This window comes from Oryx dammah, unplaced genomic scaffold (assembly GCF_014754425.2).
Source record: "Oryx dammah isolate SB20612 unplaced genomic scaffold, SCBI_Odam_1.1 HiC_scaffold_17, whole genome shotgun sequence".
Classification (NCBI taxonomy): Eukaryota; Metazoa; Chordata; class Mammalia; order Artiodactyla; family Bovidae; genus Oryx; species Oryx dammah.
In genome coordinates, this window is record NW_024070201.1 from 62,443,230 (window position 1) to 62,463,173 (window position 19,944).

Genomic DNA, 19,944 nt, shown 5'->3' on the forward strand with positions numbered 1-19,944 from the left:
ATAGGTAAGTGGGTTTGTCTGAGTTCTCTATTGTGTCCCACTGATTAATGTGTCTGTTTATATGATAAGTGCCGGTGCTATGCTGGTTTGATTACTGTGGCTTTGTGGTATTGTCTGAAGTCTGGGAAAGTTTTGCCTCCTGCTTTCTTTTTTTTGCAGGATTGCTTTGGCAATTCTGGGTCTTCTGTGGTTCCATTATAAATTTTAGGATTATTTGTTCTAGTTCTGTGAAAAATCTGACAGCTTATTCCTGGCATTGGGCTCCCATCCTTCCAGTCCAGCTCAGGGCCATGTAAGTACTTAATGAACGGGAACACACCTACCCCCCTTGGACAGAACAGGAAGACTCAGGCCCAGTGAGGGTTGGATCCAGGCTCAGGTCCTGGGAGGGGCGGGACAGGGCAGGGGTTAGCGGCTGGCCATGCACAGCTTCCGGTAGGGGCTTTGTTCCCTCTGAAACACAGGTGTCTCAATAACCAGGGAATCAGCTCCAGGTTCTCTTCCTGGTCCTTAGGGCTCCTCCCTAGCTCTGAACTTTGGGTAACCCTCTATAAGGAGCCATGAGGCCAAGGTCATTGTTAACAAGTGTTTATTGTTAATAAAACCATAGTACATTTACAATAAGTGACAACATTAATGTATAGTTACAGTATCATACAATATTACAGCAATAAAATAACACCTATTCCTTTGTACATCCAGCTCAAGCAGCTAGTTGAAAATATTTTCCAGGGTTGCAAACCCCCAGGGTTTTTCAAGGTGACTGAAAGGACACCTCCTAAAGTGCCTGGGGCTTCTGGTGAATAAATAGTTTCTAAGGTACAGCCAGACAGCCAAAGGGGACATCCAGCACAAGCTGTTCCGGAAGACGCCCCGGATGTCTGGTTCATAAATACAAGGGTCCAGGCCCAGCGATGCTTCCCCACCCAGGAGAGCCTGGAGCCTACAGGATGGCAAGGGCAGGTAGCAGGGAAGTAGAAGGACCTCTTCTTCCAATCCTTATCTACCTATGCCCCGACCTTTAAGTTCCCCAAGACCTGCAGTTCCCAGTGGGAAGTCTGGGCCCTGCTCTCCAGTCCAAGTTAAAGGGCTCTTTCACTGGAGAGACTGGACTGGCGGGATGTTTACGGCTCTGCCTAATTCTAGGCTTGGGATTTCAGAATCGACCCCTTTACATTGGCCCCTGAAAACAGCAGCACAAGCTGAGGCCACCAGGCTCCTCCACTGTGCCCCACCCTTGGCTCACACCAAAAGCTTTGAAGGCGCTGGTTGGGGGGAACAAACCGCCTTCTCTACTACTCGCTGAGCAGGCCAGCCGCCCCTCTGCCCAAAGGAGCCCAGACACCAAGGAAATAGGCTGAAAATGACCCTCTTCGCGGGATCCCCAGTCCCCCTGGAGGCCACATCAGGTCTTTCAAAGGCACAGCCTTAAGTTCAGGTTTGTCTGATGTGACACTGAGGGAAAATTCTGAGGCCTAGATAGAACATACACTCTCTACATTCATAAGGATGCCCACACCCCCCCATCCAGGAGCCCCACTTCGGACAGTCTGAGCTGCCTGAGGCCCTGGGGGTGAGCTGGTTAGAGCCTGGAGGGCATGACCAGAAGCTGTGCAGAGCAGAGCGGGATCAGCGCGGGCCTCCGGGAGGGGCACACGAGGGTGAGTGCACGGCAGCCCTCTGGTGCAAGCAGGCGGCAGGTGTGGGGAAGGGCCACCTGTGGCCACACCTGCCCTTGGCTCATCACGGATTGAGCAAATGGTTAGGCTCTGGGCCTGCCCAAGTCTGGCTCCAAGAGTGCTGGTAACCAGTCTCAGCCCAGCAAGGCCCCAGCATGTCCACTGGTCCTGGCTATGTGCTGACCCAGACACCCCCAGGAAGCTCCCAGCCTTTCTTACCCGCCGGGAGGCCTAGTAACAGAGCCAGCTGCCCCCACACCTCACACCCGAGAGGTGACGTAGAGCGAGTGCACGCGCTCGGCCAGGGTGCTCTGCAGGTCCTGCAGTGGGTCCAGGCCCTGCACTTTGCTGCTGCGGCCGTAGATAAGCTGCCGGAAGGAGTCCTGCTCCAGCAGGGCCTTCATGTGCTTGAGGAAGAAGCCCTCGCAGAACAGGGCCAGTTCAGGGGCGTTGTGGATCTGTGGGGGCAGGGAGAAGGGTGAGACCCACAGCTTCAGCACAGCCCTGCCCAAAACTAATCCCCAAACAGTCCTCATGGGCAAAGGTGGAGCTTCAAGCCCCAGACCCGGGGAGGCAGGCAGGCCCTATCTCTGCATCTTAGGGCAACTGAATTCCTCATCTGAATTCGTTCCATGAGCATCTCCTCGGGTTAGACTGATCTGGGTTCAAATCCCAGCGGTGCCACCAGGAACATCCTGGCATCTTGTTCTCCGCCTGGGTCCTGCTGGTGACGGCTTGTTGAGGGGCGGTCCTCATCCCCATAGGATTGGACGCTCCGTCCCTAAGGGCAGGGGCTGTCCACCGTGGGATGTGCAGCGTAAGTGTTCACGTGGTACACGCTCAGCAAACACTGAGTGCCCTCTCTGTGCCAGGCACTGGATGCAGGCCCTGAGGCCCAGGTCTGTGAGGCGCTCTCAGAGCTGATGTTCCAGATCAGGGGGACGAGAGAAGCCAAGGAACCAGCCAGGCCAGGTGATCACAGACAGTAGTCAGTGCTCTGAGGCAGTGAGAGTGGGCAAAGGGGTAGAGGGGTGAGTGACTTGGGGGCAGCTGGGGGAGGAGACTTGCTGGAGGACTGCAGCAGTCCTGGGGTGGAAATGAGTTGAGAAAGAGATGGGGGCCACCTGGCTGGGTGAAGGGAGACGGAGACATCGGAAGGGGAGATGGGAGAGGGTCCTGGGGGCCTTGTAAGGGGTGACAGATAAGGGCTGGGTCATTACTTTGCAGTGGGAAACCTTTGGAGAGTTTCAGTAGGGGAGTGGCAGGGTCTTCACACTTTTCAAAGAGCCTTATGGACTGCAGGGTGAAAGCCAGGAAGTGTTGGAGGCCAGGCCAATGTGATCATCCCAAGAGCGGAGAGAGTGGAGGTAGCGGGATGGAGAGGGGTGGCTGATGCATTGTGGGTGTGGGAGGTGACCGTGGCATCTGCTGCGAGGAGGAAGACTAAGGAGCACCAAGCTGGGGAGAAACTCGAGTAGTGTTGAGAACTGATCTGACTTGGAGGGGCTCTGCTCTTTGCCACCCCAGGTCTCACTGCCCAGTGTGGCACAACTGGTACAGGACCTGGGGTCCACCTGGCTCAGAGCTCAGCTCCCCAGCTGCTGTGCCGCCTTACTGGGCGGCCATGACCTCAGGCCACAGAGAGGGTGACACTGTCCTTCAAAGCTGCCAGGGCGCACAGCAGGGTGAGTGATAGGGGTCAGGGGCGGCAGCGGGGGCCCTCACCTTGGCATACTTGTAGGTGTTCACGGCGCTCTCCACGCTCAGGGTCTGGGAGCACAGGATTTCACAGTGCCGCTGCAGGGCGTCCAGCTGGAACAGGCTGGCAGCTGACAACAGCTGGCAGGAGGAAGAGAGGCCGTGGGTGAGCGGGGCCAGGCCTGTGGCCCCGGCATCACGGAACAGAGAGCCCCTGTGTGCCCTCCTGACCCCCAGGACCCTCCCTGCCCACCTGCCAGTTAAGTCCAATGGCCTTGATTTATTTCTACCCCAGGCCATCTAGGTATTTGCTAGGACACCTTGGGAAGTATCCGATAGGTGACAGACATTGGTTGGAATTTCTCATGTCGTGAGGCCTTCAACTATGCACTGCCTGCTCATCTGCACGACTTTCTAGCCAGGCACGTGACCAGCAGCGGGTCCGTTCTCTAAGCAGTAACCTGGTAAGGTGGGGGTGTACCTGCTGCCTTCTGATCCTCCTAGGCTTTCCATCCTCAGGGATGGCCCTTTCTAACCCTGAGGGGTCGCCCGGGAGGTTGGGTTCCACAGGCGCACCATTTCCCACATGCTCAGAAGAGCGAGGACCTGCAGGGAAGCAGGGGGTCCTCGCAGAGGCCCCCTTCCCTCCCTCCTCATGTCTCCAATGCTGTGTTTCTGAGACTGGGGTGGGTGAGACCTGGCAGATATCTCAGGCTGGGCACAGGCATGGTGGATGGGCTCAGGGGCTCCCCGCTCCTCTCCCCGACGGGCCAAGTCCTCACCTCCAGGATGTCACCGGTCGGGATGTCCATGGATTCCGTTCCCCCATAGTACAGATACCGCATCATCATCTGCAGGAAAAAGGCCCATGTGAGGGCCAGGGGGGCCCACAGCACCACTGTGCTCACCCAGCGCCCCGAGCGCCGCTCCAGCCGCTGCCCGCCCCTCGGTGCCCCATGACCTCTGTGTGCCAGCGTCTGCACACTGCCCGACTCTCGTCAGGCATTTTTGTGCTTCCCCTGGAATGCGTATGGCAAGCTGCCTTCCACAGAGTGGCTTCACTTCAATCCCCACAACAGCCCTATGAGCCCAGGAGGGCAGATACTCTTCACGGCTGGGAAAACTGAGGCCAGGCAGGTAGGCTGATGAGACTGACCCGTCTCCTCAGAACCCTTCCAGCACACCAGGCACCTCATGACTCATTTTCTCCTCTTACGGAAATTCTAAACATGGGGCTCTGAGGGGGAGGCTGTCCACCCTCAGAATCCTGACCTCCCCATCAGTGCTAGCCAGATCCCGTCCTCCTCCTGGAAGCCAGTGCAGTGCTGGGGCCCGGGACCCGGCCCAGAGGTCACCCTGCCGCCCAGCGGGGCACCACATGAGATGGCCTGGGGAGGGGGCTATGTTTAGTTCTTCTGAGGTCTGACTTACAAGCTCTGCCATCATGCTGGAGACTGGGGAGTTTCCAGCTGGAAAAAGAAAAATGATTCTCCCTGGTTGGCTGAAGAAAGGGCCCCAGCAAGGAGCTGGCAAGGGTATAAGTAAACACGACTCCAGCCGGCACAGTCGGGCTCTGTTAGGACTGGCCCCCAGGCTGGAAGGGGCACCAGAGGGTCTAGAGAAAAGGAGCCCACACTGGGGCAGGGTGGGGGAGGGAAGAGGGCCTGCCAGCCGCGTCCTGGCCTGTTCAGGAGGCATCAGCCCAGCCCCCCGCTCCCAGAGGTCTTGCGCAGCCCCCGCTGGAGCTCAGGTGGAGATCTTACAGTTACACGGATGTACCTGTGTCCCCCTACTCCAGGCAGTGTGTGCCTCGGGCGGGCCCACGCCTGGCTTCCTCTGCCATCCCCCACCCTGGGAGCTGAGTGCCCAGGACTGGGGGTAGGGCGGCTCCCATCTCCAGGGATTCTTTCCTAGGTGTTAGCCTCAGAGCAGCCCTGAGGTGAGAAGGGGCCCAGCCTGTGGCTCCTCTCCCTGGCCTAGAAGAGGCCTCCTGCCGCTTTTGGGAGCTGGTCTGGGCCTGGCCCAGCTCTCGTGGCACATGGATCTCCCTGAGGCACCTGAATGCAGATGAGCCCACAGGAGTGGGACCAGAATCGCCCTCTTGGAGCCTCACTGGGGGAACCGGGCTGCTAGCAGGCAGCTCTGGACATTAACTTCCCACAGCCTGGTAGCCCCTGGGCAGGCTGTGGGTCATCCAAAGCAGGCAGCCTGCAGGGCTGGAGCAGGCAAAGGGCTGCTCCCCGTGAGGCCCCAGGCAGGACCAGCTGCAGGGATGGCCTCGCTTTCTTCTGCCCAGAGTGGGCCACCAGGAGCATGACCACAGGGAGGCCCCCCAGTACTGCAGGGACAGGACTGGGGCCAAGAGCCACATCAGAACGGCAGGGGTATCCCCCAGAGGCCTAGGTTTAGCCGGCAGTGACCCTGGCAAGAGTCTACACCTGTGATGTCTGTGTTGTGTCAAAACTGTGTTGCAAACATTTAGTGTGAAAAAAAGAATAAAACATTTAATTAAATTTTTATGTGGGCAATGATACTATTTTGGCTACATTAAGTTAAATAAATTTCACCTGTTTCTTTTTCCTTTTTCCTTCATCTATTAAGCAATTTTACATAACCTCTGTGTCCAGCATTATTTTTCTATTAGAGATAGTATTGCTTAGATCTCCTTGGGCCTCTGTTCCCTGTTCTAGAAAACAAAGATCTCAAGTTCTCCTTGTGTTGTGAGAGCCAATGAGATGTCTGGGGGCTACTCTGAAACAGGCTTTTTTAGGAGGCCCTGGACCTGGATCGATGGCTTCAGCCGCATGCTGCCCCTCCCCACCCCCCCAGTGCGGGATGGCAGAGCTTTGTTCCCAGAGAACCCACAGGGCCAGGCCAGTGGCTAACATGCCCCAGGCCCATGTGTGCCCTGAGGTTAGACCTGTTATCTCTGTTTACCCCGTGACAAGCCTGAGAAGTCATCAAGGGCTGCCCAGCCTCTCCTGCCTCGGGGGTCACCCCTGCTGAGCAGGATGCCGCCTCGATGGCAGGGGTCATCCTTGTCACCCCCACCTCCTGCCCAATGCCCTTCTCAAACCCGCTGCCTGGGTTGGGTCGTGACCCCACCTCACGCTCCAACTCACCTGGACTTTGGGCTTCTTAGCAAGCTCCCCTTCCCCAGGGAGTTTGGCTCAAGGGATGGGAAGAGGGGAGGGGAGACACCCTGGCCCCGACCCTGGGCCTCCTCCAATGCCGCCAAGCCCCTGACTCTCCCCTCACCCACACCCCTCTACCCTGCTGCCTCTACCGGTCGGTTGCCATCATCACTCAGCTGGATTTCTCACCAGCTGCTCCCCTGGCTGCAGTCCTGCCCGTCCTCCCTTACCCTCCAGGGTGTGCAAGGTCACACAAACTGGGCCATTCCACACGCCCTAAGACTGGACCCTGGCTCTATCACCTCCCAACTGTGTGACCTTGGACAAGTTGTCAAACTTCTCTGTACCTGCGACACCTCATGGACCAAGGGGGGAAAAATAACATGTGTGCACCTCCTGGACCGTGCTGTGATGCTTAACTGATAAATGCACTCAGAACCATGCCTGGCTAAGTGTCAGCGATGGTGGCGACCTCAGAGCAGCTTCTAACTACCGTTGGGTTAAAGCTCAAGCCCTTCATGTGACGGCTCCTTGGGGGCAGCCTCAGCCTCATTTCTGGATGTCCTCCTGAACAGCTGCCAGGACTTGGCCAGAGAGCATTTCCTGAACAGGCTGTGGTCTCTGGTGGTGGTGGTCTCTGGGTGCATTGCTCTGGCTACCTGGAGCTCCCGATACCTGGCTGACTGCCCTGGTCCCCAGGAAATTTCCTCCTCCGCAGCTTCAGTGCCCCTTCCTGCACTGCCGGCGCCTCCCCCACCACTCCCAGTCACATTCACTCATAACCCTGTCTCCTGGAGGCCAGGGTCCCTGCCCTGTTTACCGCCATCTCCATGGTACCCATAAGTGACTAAATGCTAAACAGATGACTGCCAGGAACGAGAGAGAGGGACTAAACCCTTTTAGATGGTGGCTCCTCACACTTCTGTGAGGGTGTGATCTCTCCCATTAGGTCACAAGCCTGTCCCGGGCAAGGCCAGGTCCTGGGTTCACATTCCAGCTGCCTCTTAGCCTCCGTCTCAGCCCCTAAGGGTCACACCTACAGCCTGAAGACCCCTTTCTAGAAAGGAGCTCCCCACTGGGGCTCAGCTTAGACCCCAGCCAGTCCCTTCCAGACCTCGCCTGCCACTCCCGGCGGCCAGCCTGCGGAGCTTCCATCACGCAACCTCTGACATTCTCCGAAGCTTAGAGATCGAAAGTCCTGACCTTGATCTCCCACAACCAGGATGGGCTCCCTGTGGCTCTTTCTGCTTAGCCAGCATGGCTAGGGTCTGATGCCGGGAAAGAGTGATGGGCCTACACCGGTACACGCGCACGTCACTCTCCATCCACCTGGGGTCTTGTTAAACTGGGTCGGGGGGTGGGGGTGGGGTCCTGGCATGGGCCCTGAGGCTCTGCGTTCCCAACAAGTGCTCAAGCGAGTCTGTGCACTGGGAGCTCACTCAGGACAAGGGCTCACAGGTTACACGTGTGGTGTGCACCTGTCCTTACATGCCCATCAGGCTGCCCAGACCCCTCACCCAGTGGTTAGAGCTCAGGGCCCATGAAACAGACTCTGAAGCTGCAAACTCACAACGGAAAGGCTACCTTGGCTGGGAAAAGCCTGATGCTCCAACCTGACCACTGAGTCAGCAAAACACAGAAGGCATTAGGGATGGAGGGGAAGACTGTGACTGACTCACAGCTGACCCCGCCCAGATGGACCAGCCAGGGTCAGGGTCCTGTGGGGGAGGGGCCCCCCTAGAAAAGCCCGCGGCGCGGAGGTGCACACACCTGGAAAATGTGGTACTTCATGTCGCCGATCTCGATGGTTTTACTGCCGTCGCCATCTTGCTCTGATTTATTGGTCATCAGCGTCTTGAACCTGGAGCCAAGGAGATGAGACAAGGAAGGGCTTGAACATGACTTTTATTCCATCACTGTGTGGCAAAGGCCGCATCCATCGCCTGACTGGTCACCAGGGGACGGGAGCATTTTAAAAATCACTGCTGTGCTCGCAAAAGAATTCTGGGCAAGTGACGTTTTACATCGTCCTAGGCTGACAGATAGCTGGGCTGAGCCCCGATCTGTCCCAGCTGCCCTCTCGCTTAGTGACCGTAACACCTATGGCTGGAAAACTGACCTTCATGTTAGAACACTCATGTTTTCTAATCATCAAAAGCAATGGCCTGACCAGAACAGTGACCCAGCTCCTCTTGGAAAACTCTGGGTCCCCTCGTGACTGTCCCTCTGTCCCCTGTGGGGTGGGTGGTGGGGACTCCCTGCTCTGTGACCACCCTCTGGGGGGCAGAGGCTCTTCTCCAGCCTGCCCGTAATCTCATATCTAAATGAAGCTCCCCCCACCCCGCCCCCACTTCCCAGAGTGGGCAGAGAATTTGTTATCTGGGCTGCCTACCTGTTAGAAGCCGTCACCAGCAGGACTTTATGTGCATAAAACAGCTTTCCTTCCACTAGGAAAGTCACGTCTGACATCTCCTTGTTGTTCAAAAAGTGAGGATCTGTCGGGGGAGAAGCAGAAGGGGATGACGGAGGCGCCTGCGCCCAGGCACTTGGGAAGGGGAAGGAGGACAGAGATGAGAGGGAGGGGGAGGGGAGAGGAGGTGGGGAGGCCTCACCGAGCCTGGCCGGCAGCGTCTTGCGGAGCTCGGGGATGCGGGGGATGGGGCTGCTGCCGTAGCAGTGCGTGAAGATGGCCGCTAGCTGCTGCGTGACCGAGTCATTCTGTGGGGGGAGAGGCGGGGAGGGGCGTCAGCTCGACCCTCATCTGGAGGCCGTGTGTTTATAGCTCCAGGTATGTCAGGCCAGCTTCAAAAGTCCAGGCCAGGATCAGCGCAGCACTGCCCTTCATTCCCCCTGGATCTGGTCTGGCAAGGGAGGCCTGGTCTTCCACACCGACTCCCCGGATTGCTTTCTTGGCCAGGCTCGGGCCCAGACAGAACCCTAGCCTCTGCAGTCAGGCGGGTCCGGGCAAGGGCTAGACATCCACCTGCAGGGTGTCTGTGTCCTTCCGTCCCTGTGAGGGGGTGTCCCTAAGTCTGTCTGCCCGTGAGGCAGTCTCCGAGTCCATCCTGCGGTCTGTCTGCCTGTGTGTCAGTCTCCGGGTCCGTCCTGCGGTCTGTGTGCATCCTGTGGTGTGTCTGCCTGTGTGTCAGTCTCTGGGTCCATCCTGTGGTCTGTCTGCCTGTGTGTCAGTCTCCGGGTCCATCCTGCAGTCTGTCTGCCTGTGTGTCAGTCTCTGGGTCTGTCTGTGGGCTGTCGGGGCCTCCGGGGCTGTCTCACCTTGCTGGTCTTGAGGATGTCAAACATGAGCGGCAAGCCCTCAGTCACCAGCTCTTCATTGTACTCCTCCTCCTTGATGGAGCTGAAATCCCGCAGGAGGCTCTGCACCACCGAGTACCGAGACTGGGAGAAGGACGTCCTCAGAGACTCGATCCACACGTGCAGCTTCCAGGGGACGCCTGGGCCAGGAAGGGGAAGGGCAGTCACCCCCCGGGCAGAGCGCTCCCCAAAGGGACCACTAAGCCCACCTCATGACAGCCCCCTTTCCGGCAGACCAATGCACCTGATCCCTGCCCAAGTGGGGGCACCCCCTCTCCCCAGCTCAGCACACCCTGACGGGCCTCCCTGAGACATAAAAGGGTCTCAAAGTTCCCATCAGATGAGGTGGAGGAATGGCTTCAGGCTAAGTACAGGGAGCCTGATCTCTGAAAATCCACAGCTCAGTCTGGGAGCCTTCAAGTGCAGGCCCAGCACCCACACTGGCCCCACTGGCTTGTCGGGCCCCAGAATTACCTACTGGGGAGGAACCAGTATAATTAGGAGGGGTGGCCCCGGAGACTCAAACGCCCAGAGGATATGTAGGGTGCTTGGGGACAAGAGGACCCCATGCCTGTCTAGAAGCCTGAAATGAACCCTGTTCTGTCGCTGAGGGCTTTCCCCAGCGCCTGGCTCCCTGGCGTGTCTGTGCACATGCAGTGCCATGTAATTACTGTTTACCAGCTCCCTGGAGTATGTCACTGGGGCCACGGAGTAATCCAAAACTACTCTGTAAAGGTCACGACAGAAACTAGCAATGTTTCTGATAATTAGAGATTGCTTCTTCATCCCCAGCCTCACTGTGGATTTAAAAAGGTCTGATGGCATTCCCTGGGGACATGGTGCTAAAGGTAGCGTCAGCATCGCTGGTTTACTGACTGTGCAGGAGTGATATTCCCATTTCATAGGGAAGAGCATGAGGCTAGCCTGCCACCAGAGGGCCGTGTGGCTCCCGCCTCCTTGGCCCAGCACTGGGTGTTCGTGTGTCGTGGCCCCTCAGCAGAGGAGCGAGGCTGTCATCATGCACTGAGCGCCCCCGGTTAGTGGGCACCGGGCCCTGTGCTATGTGTGACGACTTCACATTCGCAGGGGAGGAGCCCTAGGGAACGTGGCAGGGCTGGGATCTCCCCCAGGTCTGTCTGACCAGCCGCCTGGGAGGAGAGGAGAAGTCTGCAAGCTGCCAAGGAGGTGGGGAGGCGGGCTGATGGACTGGAGAGCATCTCACTGACCAGAAATGTGGACTCCTGGTGCTCTAGACGCTCCCACACGACCAGGCCTCGACCAGGGAAGTTGGGGCCCCTGAGGGCACAGGGCTGGGTGAGGCTTTTGAGACAGGTCCCCACTGAGGACTGTCTGAGACTCAGGGCACCACCTGTGTTGGTTCGAGAGGGCTGAGGCCCGCCCCTCACTCCACTGCCTCCTGGCCTGTCTGGCCTGTGGGCCTGGCCCTCTCGTGTGTGTGTGTGTCTACATGCACACTGAGGAGTAGCACAGCATGTGTGTGTGTGACTCTGTGTGTGTGTGCGACTGTGTGTGTGTGCCTGTGTCTGTACACGCACACCACGTGGCCTCACCCAGCGCCCTCAGCTCCATGGTGATGTCCACGTAGCCATGCTCCGCGCTGTAGTACATGGCCTCCTGGAGGGCCTTGGTGCGCGTCCGGCTCAGGCGCATGGGCCCCTCGCTGCCGCTGCCCTGGCTGGACGCATCGCTCTCTTCCACGCCCTCAGCCAGGATCTCCTCCAGGGACAGCACATCTGCTTTGGCCTGCTGTGGCTGAGTCAGGAGCTTCCTCAGGACGTTCCTGTGCGGAAAGGGACAAAGAAGGGTGACGTCTGAGGCTCCCGCCATGGATGGTGCCTGCCGAGCTGCCTTTCAGCGTCCTGTGGCCCAGACGGGCCAACTACCGGGCATCTGTGGGCAAAGAGGGCTCTTGGTCTTCCCTTCTCAGGCAGGCTGGGCCCCCAGGTGAGTCAGGGAAAGGGGCAGAAGACCTCTCCCTTCTGCCATCTGGGTACTGCTGAGAAGTCATGAGCTCCGGGGCCAAGCAGGCTCTGCCATCCTGGGTGATCTCAGACAGGTTGTTCTACCTCTCTGAGCCCTGATGGCTCTGTCACTGTAGCATGGGGAATCAGTATCGTCCTCTCCCAGTTAATGTGAGGCTCAAGTGACATCACATGCAGAGCCTGATACACAACAATCCTCCTAATAGCAGCTGACTTGCATATTTCCACGTTGTTTAGTTGCTCAGTCGTGTCCAACTCTTAGCGACCCCATGGACTGCAGCACGCCAGGCTTCTCTGTCCTTCCTTCACCATCTCCAGGAGCTTGCTCAAACTCATGTCCATCGAGTCGGTGATGCCATCTCACCATATTGTCCTCTGTTGTCCCCTTCTCCTCCTGACTTCTATCTTTCCCAACATCAGGGTCTTTATTCCAATGAGTCGGCTCTTTGCATCAGGTGACCAAAGTATTGGGAGCTTCAGTTTTGGCATCAGTCCTTTCAATGAACATTCAGGATTGATTTCCTTTAGGACTGACTGGTTGGATCTCCTTGCAGTCCAAGGGACTCTCAAGAATCTTCTCCAACACCACAGTTCAAAAGCATCAATTCTTTGGCACTCAGCTTTCTTTATAGTCCAACTCTCACATTCATACATGACTACTGGAAAAACCATAGCCTTGACTAGACGGGCCTTTGTTGGCAAAGTAATGCCTCTGCTTTTGAATATGCTGTCTAGGTTGGTCATAACTTTCCTTCCAAGGAGTAAGCATCTTTTAATTTTATGTCTGCAGTCACCATCTGCAGTGATTTTGGAGCCCCCCAAAATAAAGTCTGACACTGTTTCCACTGTTTCCCCATCTATTTGCCATGAAGTGATGGGACTGGATGCCATGATCTTAGTTTTCTCAATGTTGAGCTTCAAGCCAACTTTTTCACTCTCCTCTTTCACTTTCATCAAGAGGCTCTTTAGTTCTTCATTTTCTTCCATAAGGGTGGTGTTATCTGCATATCTGAGGTTATTGATATTTCTCCTGGCAATCTTGATAAAGCTTGTGCTTCCTCCAGCCCAGCGTTTCTCATGATGTACTCTGCATAGAAGTTAAATAAGCACGGTGATAATATAGTCTTGATGTACTCCTTTCCCAGTTTTGGAACCAGTCTGTTTTTCCATGTTCAGTTCTAACTGTTGCTTCTTGACCTGCATACAGATTTCTCAGGAGGCAGGTCAGGTGGTCTGGTATTCCCATCTCTTTAAGAATTTTCCACAGTTTGTTGTGATCCACAGTCAAAGGCTTTGGCATAGTCAATAAAGAAGAAGTAGATGATTTTCTGGAACTCTCTTGCTTTTTTGATGATCCGGATGTTGGCAATTTGATCTCTGGTTCCTCTGCCTTTTCTAAATCCACCTTGGACATCTGCAAGTTCACGGTTCACGTATTGCTGAAGCCTGGCATGGAGAATTTTGAGCATTACTAGCGTGTGAGATGAGTGCAATTGTGCAGTAGCTTGAACATTCTTTGGCACTGGAATGAAAACTGACCTTTTCCAGTCCTATGGCCACTGCAGTTTTCCAAATTTGCTGGCATATTGAGTGCAGCACTTTCACACTTTCCAAGGAGCAAGCATGTTTTAATTTCATGGCTGTGGTCACCATCCAAAGTGACTTTGGAGCCCAAGAAAATAAAGTCTTTCACTGTTTCCATTGTTTCCCCATCTATATGCCATAAAGTGATGGGACTGGATGCCATGATCTTAGTTTTCTGAATGCTGAGTTTCAAGCCAGCTTTTTTGCTCTCCTCTTCCACCTTCATCAAGAAGCTCTTTAGTTCTTCACTTTCTGCCATAAGAGTGGTATCATCTGCATATCTGAGATACTTGATGTTTCTCCTGGCAATCCTGATGTTGCCATGTACCAGTGCATTTAACCCTCCCTGAGAGAGGAACCTCAGTATTCATGGGTGATGAATACATCTTGCTCATGTCACACCGAGCAGGATGCAGACTCAGAGGGGGTTCCAAGCCCTCTCTTCTGTCGCATCCTGTGGCCTGGGGCTCCAGATGGCTGTCTCATGGACAGGCCCCCAGGCCACTTGGGGGTGGAGCCGTCTCCCTGCAGACCTGCCTGCCCCTCCCCAACCCCTTCCCCACCTTGTGATGGAGGCTGGGCTGTGCCACAATGGGTACTCTGTTAACCCGCTGAGCTGACAGAGTAACAGCGGGATGACCCAGGTCCCTCAAGGGAGTCCCGCTTTGTCTTCTACTCACCTCTTCCCTGTTGCCCTTTGACCCCAGAGCGGCCTAACTCTGGTTAGGTGAGACCAGCTGCTCTGGTCTCACCTCTGCCCTGTCACACCCCCAGGCAGGCCTGGCCCCTAAAAAGCAGGGTCCACCATCTGCTCCTGGAGCAGGATGTGATTTCTAGCAGAGACCAGGAGCATCTTCATGGTGGAGCTGAAGTCTGGGTGGAAGCCCCTAGCGCTCAGGCAATGGAGAAGCAGCCCAGGCACAGGAAGGGATGGGGTCCTGGGGCAGCCCTGGGTGGCTGCAGGTGGAGGGTCTTATGAGGGAATGGGAGGGCCTGCCCTGGGCACCCACCACCCTGTGTTTCCAGGCCTCCATCCTCTGGGCCCACATGCTGCCTGAAGACCTGTGTCTTCTTTCTGGCTGGTGTGCAGGCAGCTACCCTCTTTCCACCCCTTCCCTCCATCTCTGGAAAGATCTCCAGGCCTAGCTCTTCTGCTCCTGAGAGTCTGCTTCATGCTCCACAGAACACGGGGCAGGAAGCCCCAGGTAGGTACCTGTGGCCATGGGCGGCTGAGTGGCTGAAGCAGTTCATATCCTCGTGGAGGGAGGAGGCCATGCCGTTGGCTTCGAGCATGCTGAGGAGGGGGTCGGCGCCGCGGCTAAGCAGCAAGCTGACCAGCTCGTAGTTCCCTGAAAGAGATGGGCCAGGAATGCTTCCACCACCCACGTCGCTGCCCCTCTGCTGGGCCTGTCTGAGCACTGAGCACCATAGAAACACTGACGATGGAGTGAGGGGGAGCCCCTGGCGACCTGAAGCAGGGGTTTCAAGGCTTGCCATGGGGGTCTCTGTGTGCGGCTCAGCCAGGCAGGGTGACACTGTGAGGAGGGCCAGGTGGAACCGCAGGGAAGTCAGGGACCCTGGCTGGGCAGGGCAGCGGTGCACCTACCGGCCGCAGAGGCCAGCTGCAGGGGTGTCTCCGCATAGCTGTCTTCGCCGCCGTTCACTGCAGAGCCCTCTACGTGGGCGCCAGCATCCAGGAGCAACTGCCAAGGCACAGGAAGGGCACTTGAGCATAGAGGGGAGTGACCTTTAGTTTCCTCCTGGCATGTGACCAAGAGCCAGCTCCCTCGGGCATCCAGAACTGTAGAACTCCTGGTTACCTTCATGGCTTTAAATGCTCAGAATCTTCCTCTCCGCTTTTTGTGGTCTTGGACCAAGCCCCTGAGCTATAGAGACCTCTGAGCTATCTCCCCCTTTCAGTTTCCTACAGACTGGCCACAGTGAAGAATAGAAGGTAGGTGTGTGCTAACTCGCTTCAGTCATGTCTGATTCTTTGCAACCCTATGGACCATAGCCTATCAGGCCCCTCTGTCCATGGGATTCTTCAGGCAAGAATACTGGAGTAGGTTGCCACGCCCTCCTCCAGGGGATCTTCCTGACCCAAGGACTGAACCCACATCTTTTACGTCTTCTGCATGGGCAGCCAGGTTCTTTACCACTAGCACCACCCGGGGAGCCCAAGAATAGAAGGTAACACCGTCCAATCAACCAGGGGAATCTGAGGCTCTTGACACAGCAGAGGTTGTGGGAAAGGCAGAGCCAATAGGGTCAGAGCCGAGTGGCAGTGCTGGCCACCAGCGAGTGGGTGAGCTGGGGCAGGTATCTCAACTCTCCAGTCCTCCGTCTTCCTCATTTAGAAAATGGGAGAGAGGCCTGTCTTGCAACATTGTTGGGGATTAAGTGAAGAGGTGCTCAATTCTCCATAGGGGTTCAGTAACCAGTGGCTTCTCGGGCTCCCTTCAAAGAGGTTCCATGAGCTGCCCAAGGCTGGTCAGTGCAGGGCTGGAGCAGAACCTGGCTGTCTGGGACACCAGGTGGCCTCTCCTGGTTCTAGCAAGGGCAGGCCTTGCAGGGGACAGACGGAGCAGGGCTAACAGATACCAAGCGGTTCCCGCTGGGCTGGCTGGCTTTGCCTTGGGCGGGGGTGGTGTCAGCACCACAGGTGACTTCAGTCCATCTCACCTTTCCTGACTGGCTGCTCTGGAGGGAGCTGCCCTTCCAACCCTCCCAGGTTTCCAGAGACTGAGCCTCCTCAAGACTGCACTTGAGCAATTAGGCCAATCCTACCCACCCCTCACCTGGGACCAGGTGTGAAGGGTCCAAGCTGACGTCTCAGTCTCCCTGCAATGTGGGTGTGGGGGTGGCTGTTGGCAGGAGGCTCTTATCAGTCAGACAGCAGCTGCAGCAGCGCTGTCTGAGCCAGAGCACCAAAGCAGCGGAGGAAGACAGAGACCTGCCCGACAGGGTGAAACTGGGCACCAGTCCAGACAAGCCCAGGGCACAGCCCTGCAGGCCGGTCTGGGCCAGGGTGGAACTCTGCTCAAGGTCTCAGGAGGACAGTCACCAAAAAGCAGGCAGGATGTGGCAGCCAACCTACTGACCACCGGCTAGAGAATCTCTCGTACAGGCCAGGACTGTGTGGACAGCGAACAGGTTGACATGACCCCTGCCCTCGAGGGACCCTCAATCCAGCAGATGGCAAGGGTGTCATGCAGACTCCCAGGAAGGAGTTGCTGGAACCCTGCAGGCCTGAGGAGTGAAGGAGCCTGGGAGCCAAGTGGCAGTGTTGCCATGCCCCATCCACAGCTTCCATTCCAGGCCTGCCCTGACCCTCAGCCAGCCACAGCTACCGGGGCCAAGGTGGGCACAGTGTGACTTGGCTGACAGGCGAGCAGTGTCAATCTTCTCTCAGGAACTGAGATGCTGAGAGACTATGGCTGCTAACAGAGAGGGGCAGAACCAGAAGGACCACATGGTATAAGCCATAGAATTCATGAGGGAGTAAGAACAGCTCAGGGTTGGAAGGATGGTTGGAGGAAAGAAACACATCTGTGCAGATCTGAGCACATCTGCAGAGATTCCAGATTCCAGCACACCCCGAGACTCACCCACAGATGCAGAGAGGCCAGGCAGGCCTGGTATCATTTGGGCCTGCACTGTGTTCCCTAAAATCTCACATTGGAGCCTGCTCACATCCTGCTCACTAGAGCCTGCTCCTTGGGGCAAACCAGTTGATCCTCTGTCCTGCTGACCCAGTGAGCTGGCCTTAACCAGTGTTTCTGATCCCACTCAACACATGTGAGGCTGGGGCTGTGCTTGGGGTTCAGCCCATCTGGCAAGCGGGGGGCGCGTGGCATACCTGGCAGGAGCTCACCTGGACCACAGAGATATGTCCATGCAGCACAGCAAACGTCAGCGAGGTCCAGTGCCGGCTATCCGGGTGGATGGAGGGGTGCCTGGGAGAGTTGCTTGGAACCTGGGAAAATGCCACAAGGGATCAGTGTTTCCAAGGTGAGTGACATTCCTGGGCAGGTGACATGGGGCCTGAGCTAAGGGGGAGCCCTGCAGGGATGGTGGCCAGGAGTCAACTCAAGTGCTTTCTATATTCGATTGGCAACGTCTGCCTGGAGTACCTTGTGGACAAGGCTCAAAAGGATGTTCAATTAGTGATGTCTGCTCTGGACAGAGAGATGGCAGAAGGGGAACACTTTATGCCTCAGGAGCAGGTAGAGCAAGAAGTGTCTGGAGATGGTAGGGATGGCTGGGGACTAATTTGATAAAAGGGGAAAGGGGCTACAGGAACAGAATCATGGCCATTCTCTCCAGTGGGCTCCCCTCTGAGCTCACTTCTCTGGCAGAAAGCCCGAATCTTGAGAAAAAACCGTCTTTGCTAACTATGATCTCTGTGTATCTTATATTTCCAATTCTCTGAGACATATCTACTCTGTTGTCCAAATCATCACAGCCAGCATGGATGATGAAGACCTTGGGGTGTTCTCTCTCTGGGTTGGGGGCCCGGGACAGCCCTCTGGGGCTTTCTCACCTGGATTTCCAAGTTGGCTCCAGCATCAATCAACATCTGGACCATGGCTTCATCCCCAGCAGCACAGGCATACATCAGTGGCGTCATACCCTGTGTGAAGCAAATGCAGATGCTAAACTGTCTAGAAATAGAACATGAGGACACGTGTTCCATAGGTGTCTGCCCTGAAAACCAGACAGAGGTCTCCTGCTTGACCAGCTGCTCATTTGGAACAAGCTTGGGTCTTGTGCTAGACAGAAGGGGGTGGGCCTGCCCCTCCCAGGCTCAGGGGACGTATGACACCTGAATGATGAGTAGGGGACATTTCCATGAGCACTACAGGTCATCAGAGGGGCAAAGGGCACAGGCGCTATAGCCAGACTCCAGTACAAAGGCAACCCCTGCTGTAAACTTTGTACAAGTTACTTGTACTCCTCTGTGCCTCAGTTACTTTATCTTTAAAATGGGAATAACAACAGTATCTACTTCACTGGGTTGTTGTAAAGAGTATGAGTTACTATGTATAAATTGCTTGGCCCAGCTAAGTAAGGATGAGCTAACTAATTAAAATAACACACCACCATCATCACGGCTGCCATGCTACACTGACACATCCAAGTCCACCCCAGGCCCTGCGCTGGTAAATCACCGTGTGAAGAGCTTTACATGCATCATCTCATTTCATGACCATGCCATCCTTATTGGGGAGGTTCTGCTATTATCCCCCCTTCACAGATGAGGAGTGGAGACGGGGACTGACTTGCCCCACAGTCACACAATATGTAAGAGGATGGACTCAGAGGGAACCCGGGCCTGCATGAGCCGAGAAGCTCTTCTCCCCGAGGCGTCTCACACAGGGTGGAGAGGTTGATGTGAACGTCTCGTGCTGTGGGCAGTTCTGAGCTTTTCTGAAAGCTGAGGCCCAATCCCTACTCGAATTTAGGTGGGCAGTTAACGGAGCCACCCCCTGGCCGTGAATCTCCTCTGTAGCCAGTAACAGCAAAGGCCGCGGTGGAAAGCACTATTCCACAGCTGGATGCTGGCAAGCGTTTGTCTGGAGCCCCACGATGTTATTTATTAGGTTATTTTTGTGTAGACAAGATCTCCTTACCTCATAAATCCTTGCCTAGCGCCCAGAGATAAAGAAATGGCCCGAGATTAATCATGGCTGAGAGGTCTATCTACCCCACAGATCATTCTACAAACACCGAGGCTGAGGGAACAAACAGGACTGGGGCATTGAGAGAAAAGCCACCGAGTGAAAACCTGACTTTGTTTTATTCCCCTTGGCACAAGCTTGACTTCTTTTTTCTCCACAGGTCTGTATGTGATTCAGGCTATAAGCTGTCGACATGTTCTATAAGGAGAAACTACTTTTTTTTGCATGTTGGTCCCTCCCCCTAAAGAGGTTAAATCAAGAGACACTGATGAACAGATTTCAGGGATAATCATCCTATCAACACCAACAGACATGGAGGCACCTTCAAGGAGCAATTACTAGGTGTGATGAAGAAGTCTAGGGGGCAGGCACTGCTATCCCACAAGTTGGAGGCGAGGAGACAGGCTCAAGGGGTAAAGCAGCTTGTCCGAGCTGCCACAGCTATAATGGGAGGACTAAACTCCAGCCCTGTGAGGCTGGCGTCCATGGGCTTCCCCACCCCGCTGCTGGAGGAGGAAGACATCTCCCCCAGGATGAAAGCCCAGGAGCTCGCGTCGACAGAGGCGCCTTGGGGAGATGCGACACCCAGCCTGTCACCTCCCGGAGCCCTCCTGCAGCAACTCCCTCAGCTTCGTGGTTTCCTGTCCCAGCACGTGCCTGACTGTCCCGTCCCAATGCTCTGGCTCCCAGCATCTCCCTTCCCCAGGATGCCTTCGCCCACTCCTCTCTGCTGCATCCACCCCCCAGCCCCTCCCTCCAGCATGACTCAGGAAGAATCCTTCCCTGACTGCTCCTGCCGGGCTTGCCAAAATCCACTGTGGCCTGGGTTCACCAGGCACCTCATCACAGC

At 56.0% G+C, this 19,944-nt stretch overlaps 1 protein-coding gene across 1 annotated transcript in view; it reads right to left on the reverse strand.

Annotated features, from left to right (window-relative positions):
* Window positions 1-572: 572 nt before the first annotated feature.
* ABTB2 (ankyrin repeat and BTB domain containing 2) overlaps window positions 573-19,944 on the reverse strand; it is a 184,099-nt gene continuing 164,727 nt past the window's right edge. Inside the window, exons 6-17 of the mRNA XM_040258982.1 lie at window positions 17,957-18,046; window positions 17,288-17,389; window positions 15,020-15,116; window positions 14,627-14,762; window positions 11,398-11,627; window positions 9,788-9,966; window positions 9,124-9,229; window positions 8,904-9,006; window positions 8,282-8,372; window positions 4,160-4,228; window positions 3,405-3,518; window positions 573-2,137 (exon numbers count right to left, since the gene is read on the reverse strand). Of these exons, the coding sequence (XP_040114916.1) occupies window positions 1,940-2,137; window positions 3,405-3,518; window positions 4,160-4,228; window positions 8,282-8,372; window positions 8,904-9,006; window positions 9,124-9,229; window positions 9,788-9,966; window positions 11,398-11,627; window positions 14,627-14,762; window positions 15,020-15,116; window positions 17,288-17,389; window positions 17,957-18,046 (1,515 nt within the window). The 3' untranslated portion in view covers window positions 573-1,939. The remainder of the gene's footprint in view (window positions 2,138-3,404; window positions 3,519-4,159; window positions 4,229-8,281; window positions 8,373-8,903; window positions 9,007-9,123; window positions 9,230-9,787; window positions 9,967-11,397; window positions 11,628-14,626; window positions 14,763-15,019; window positions 15,117-17,287; window positions 17,390-17,956; window positions 18,047-19,944) is intronic.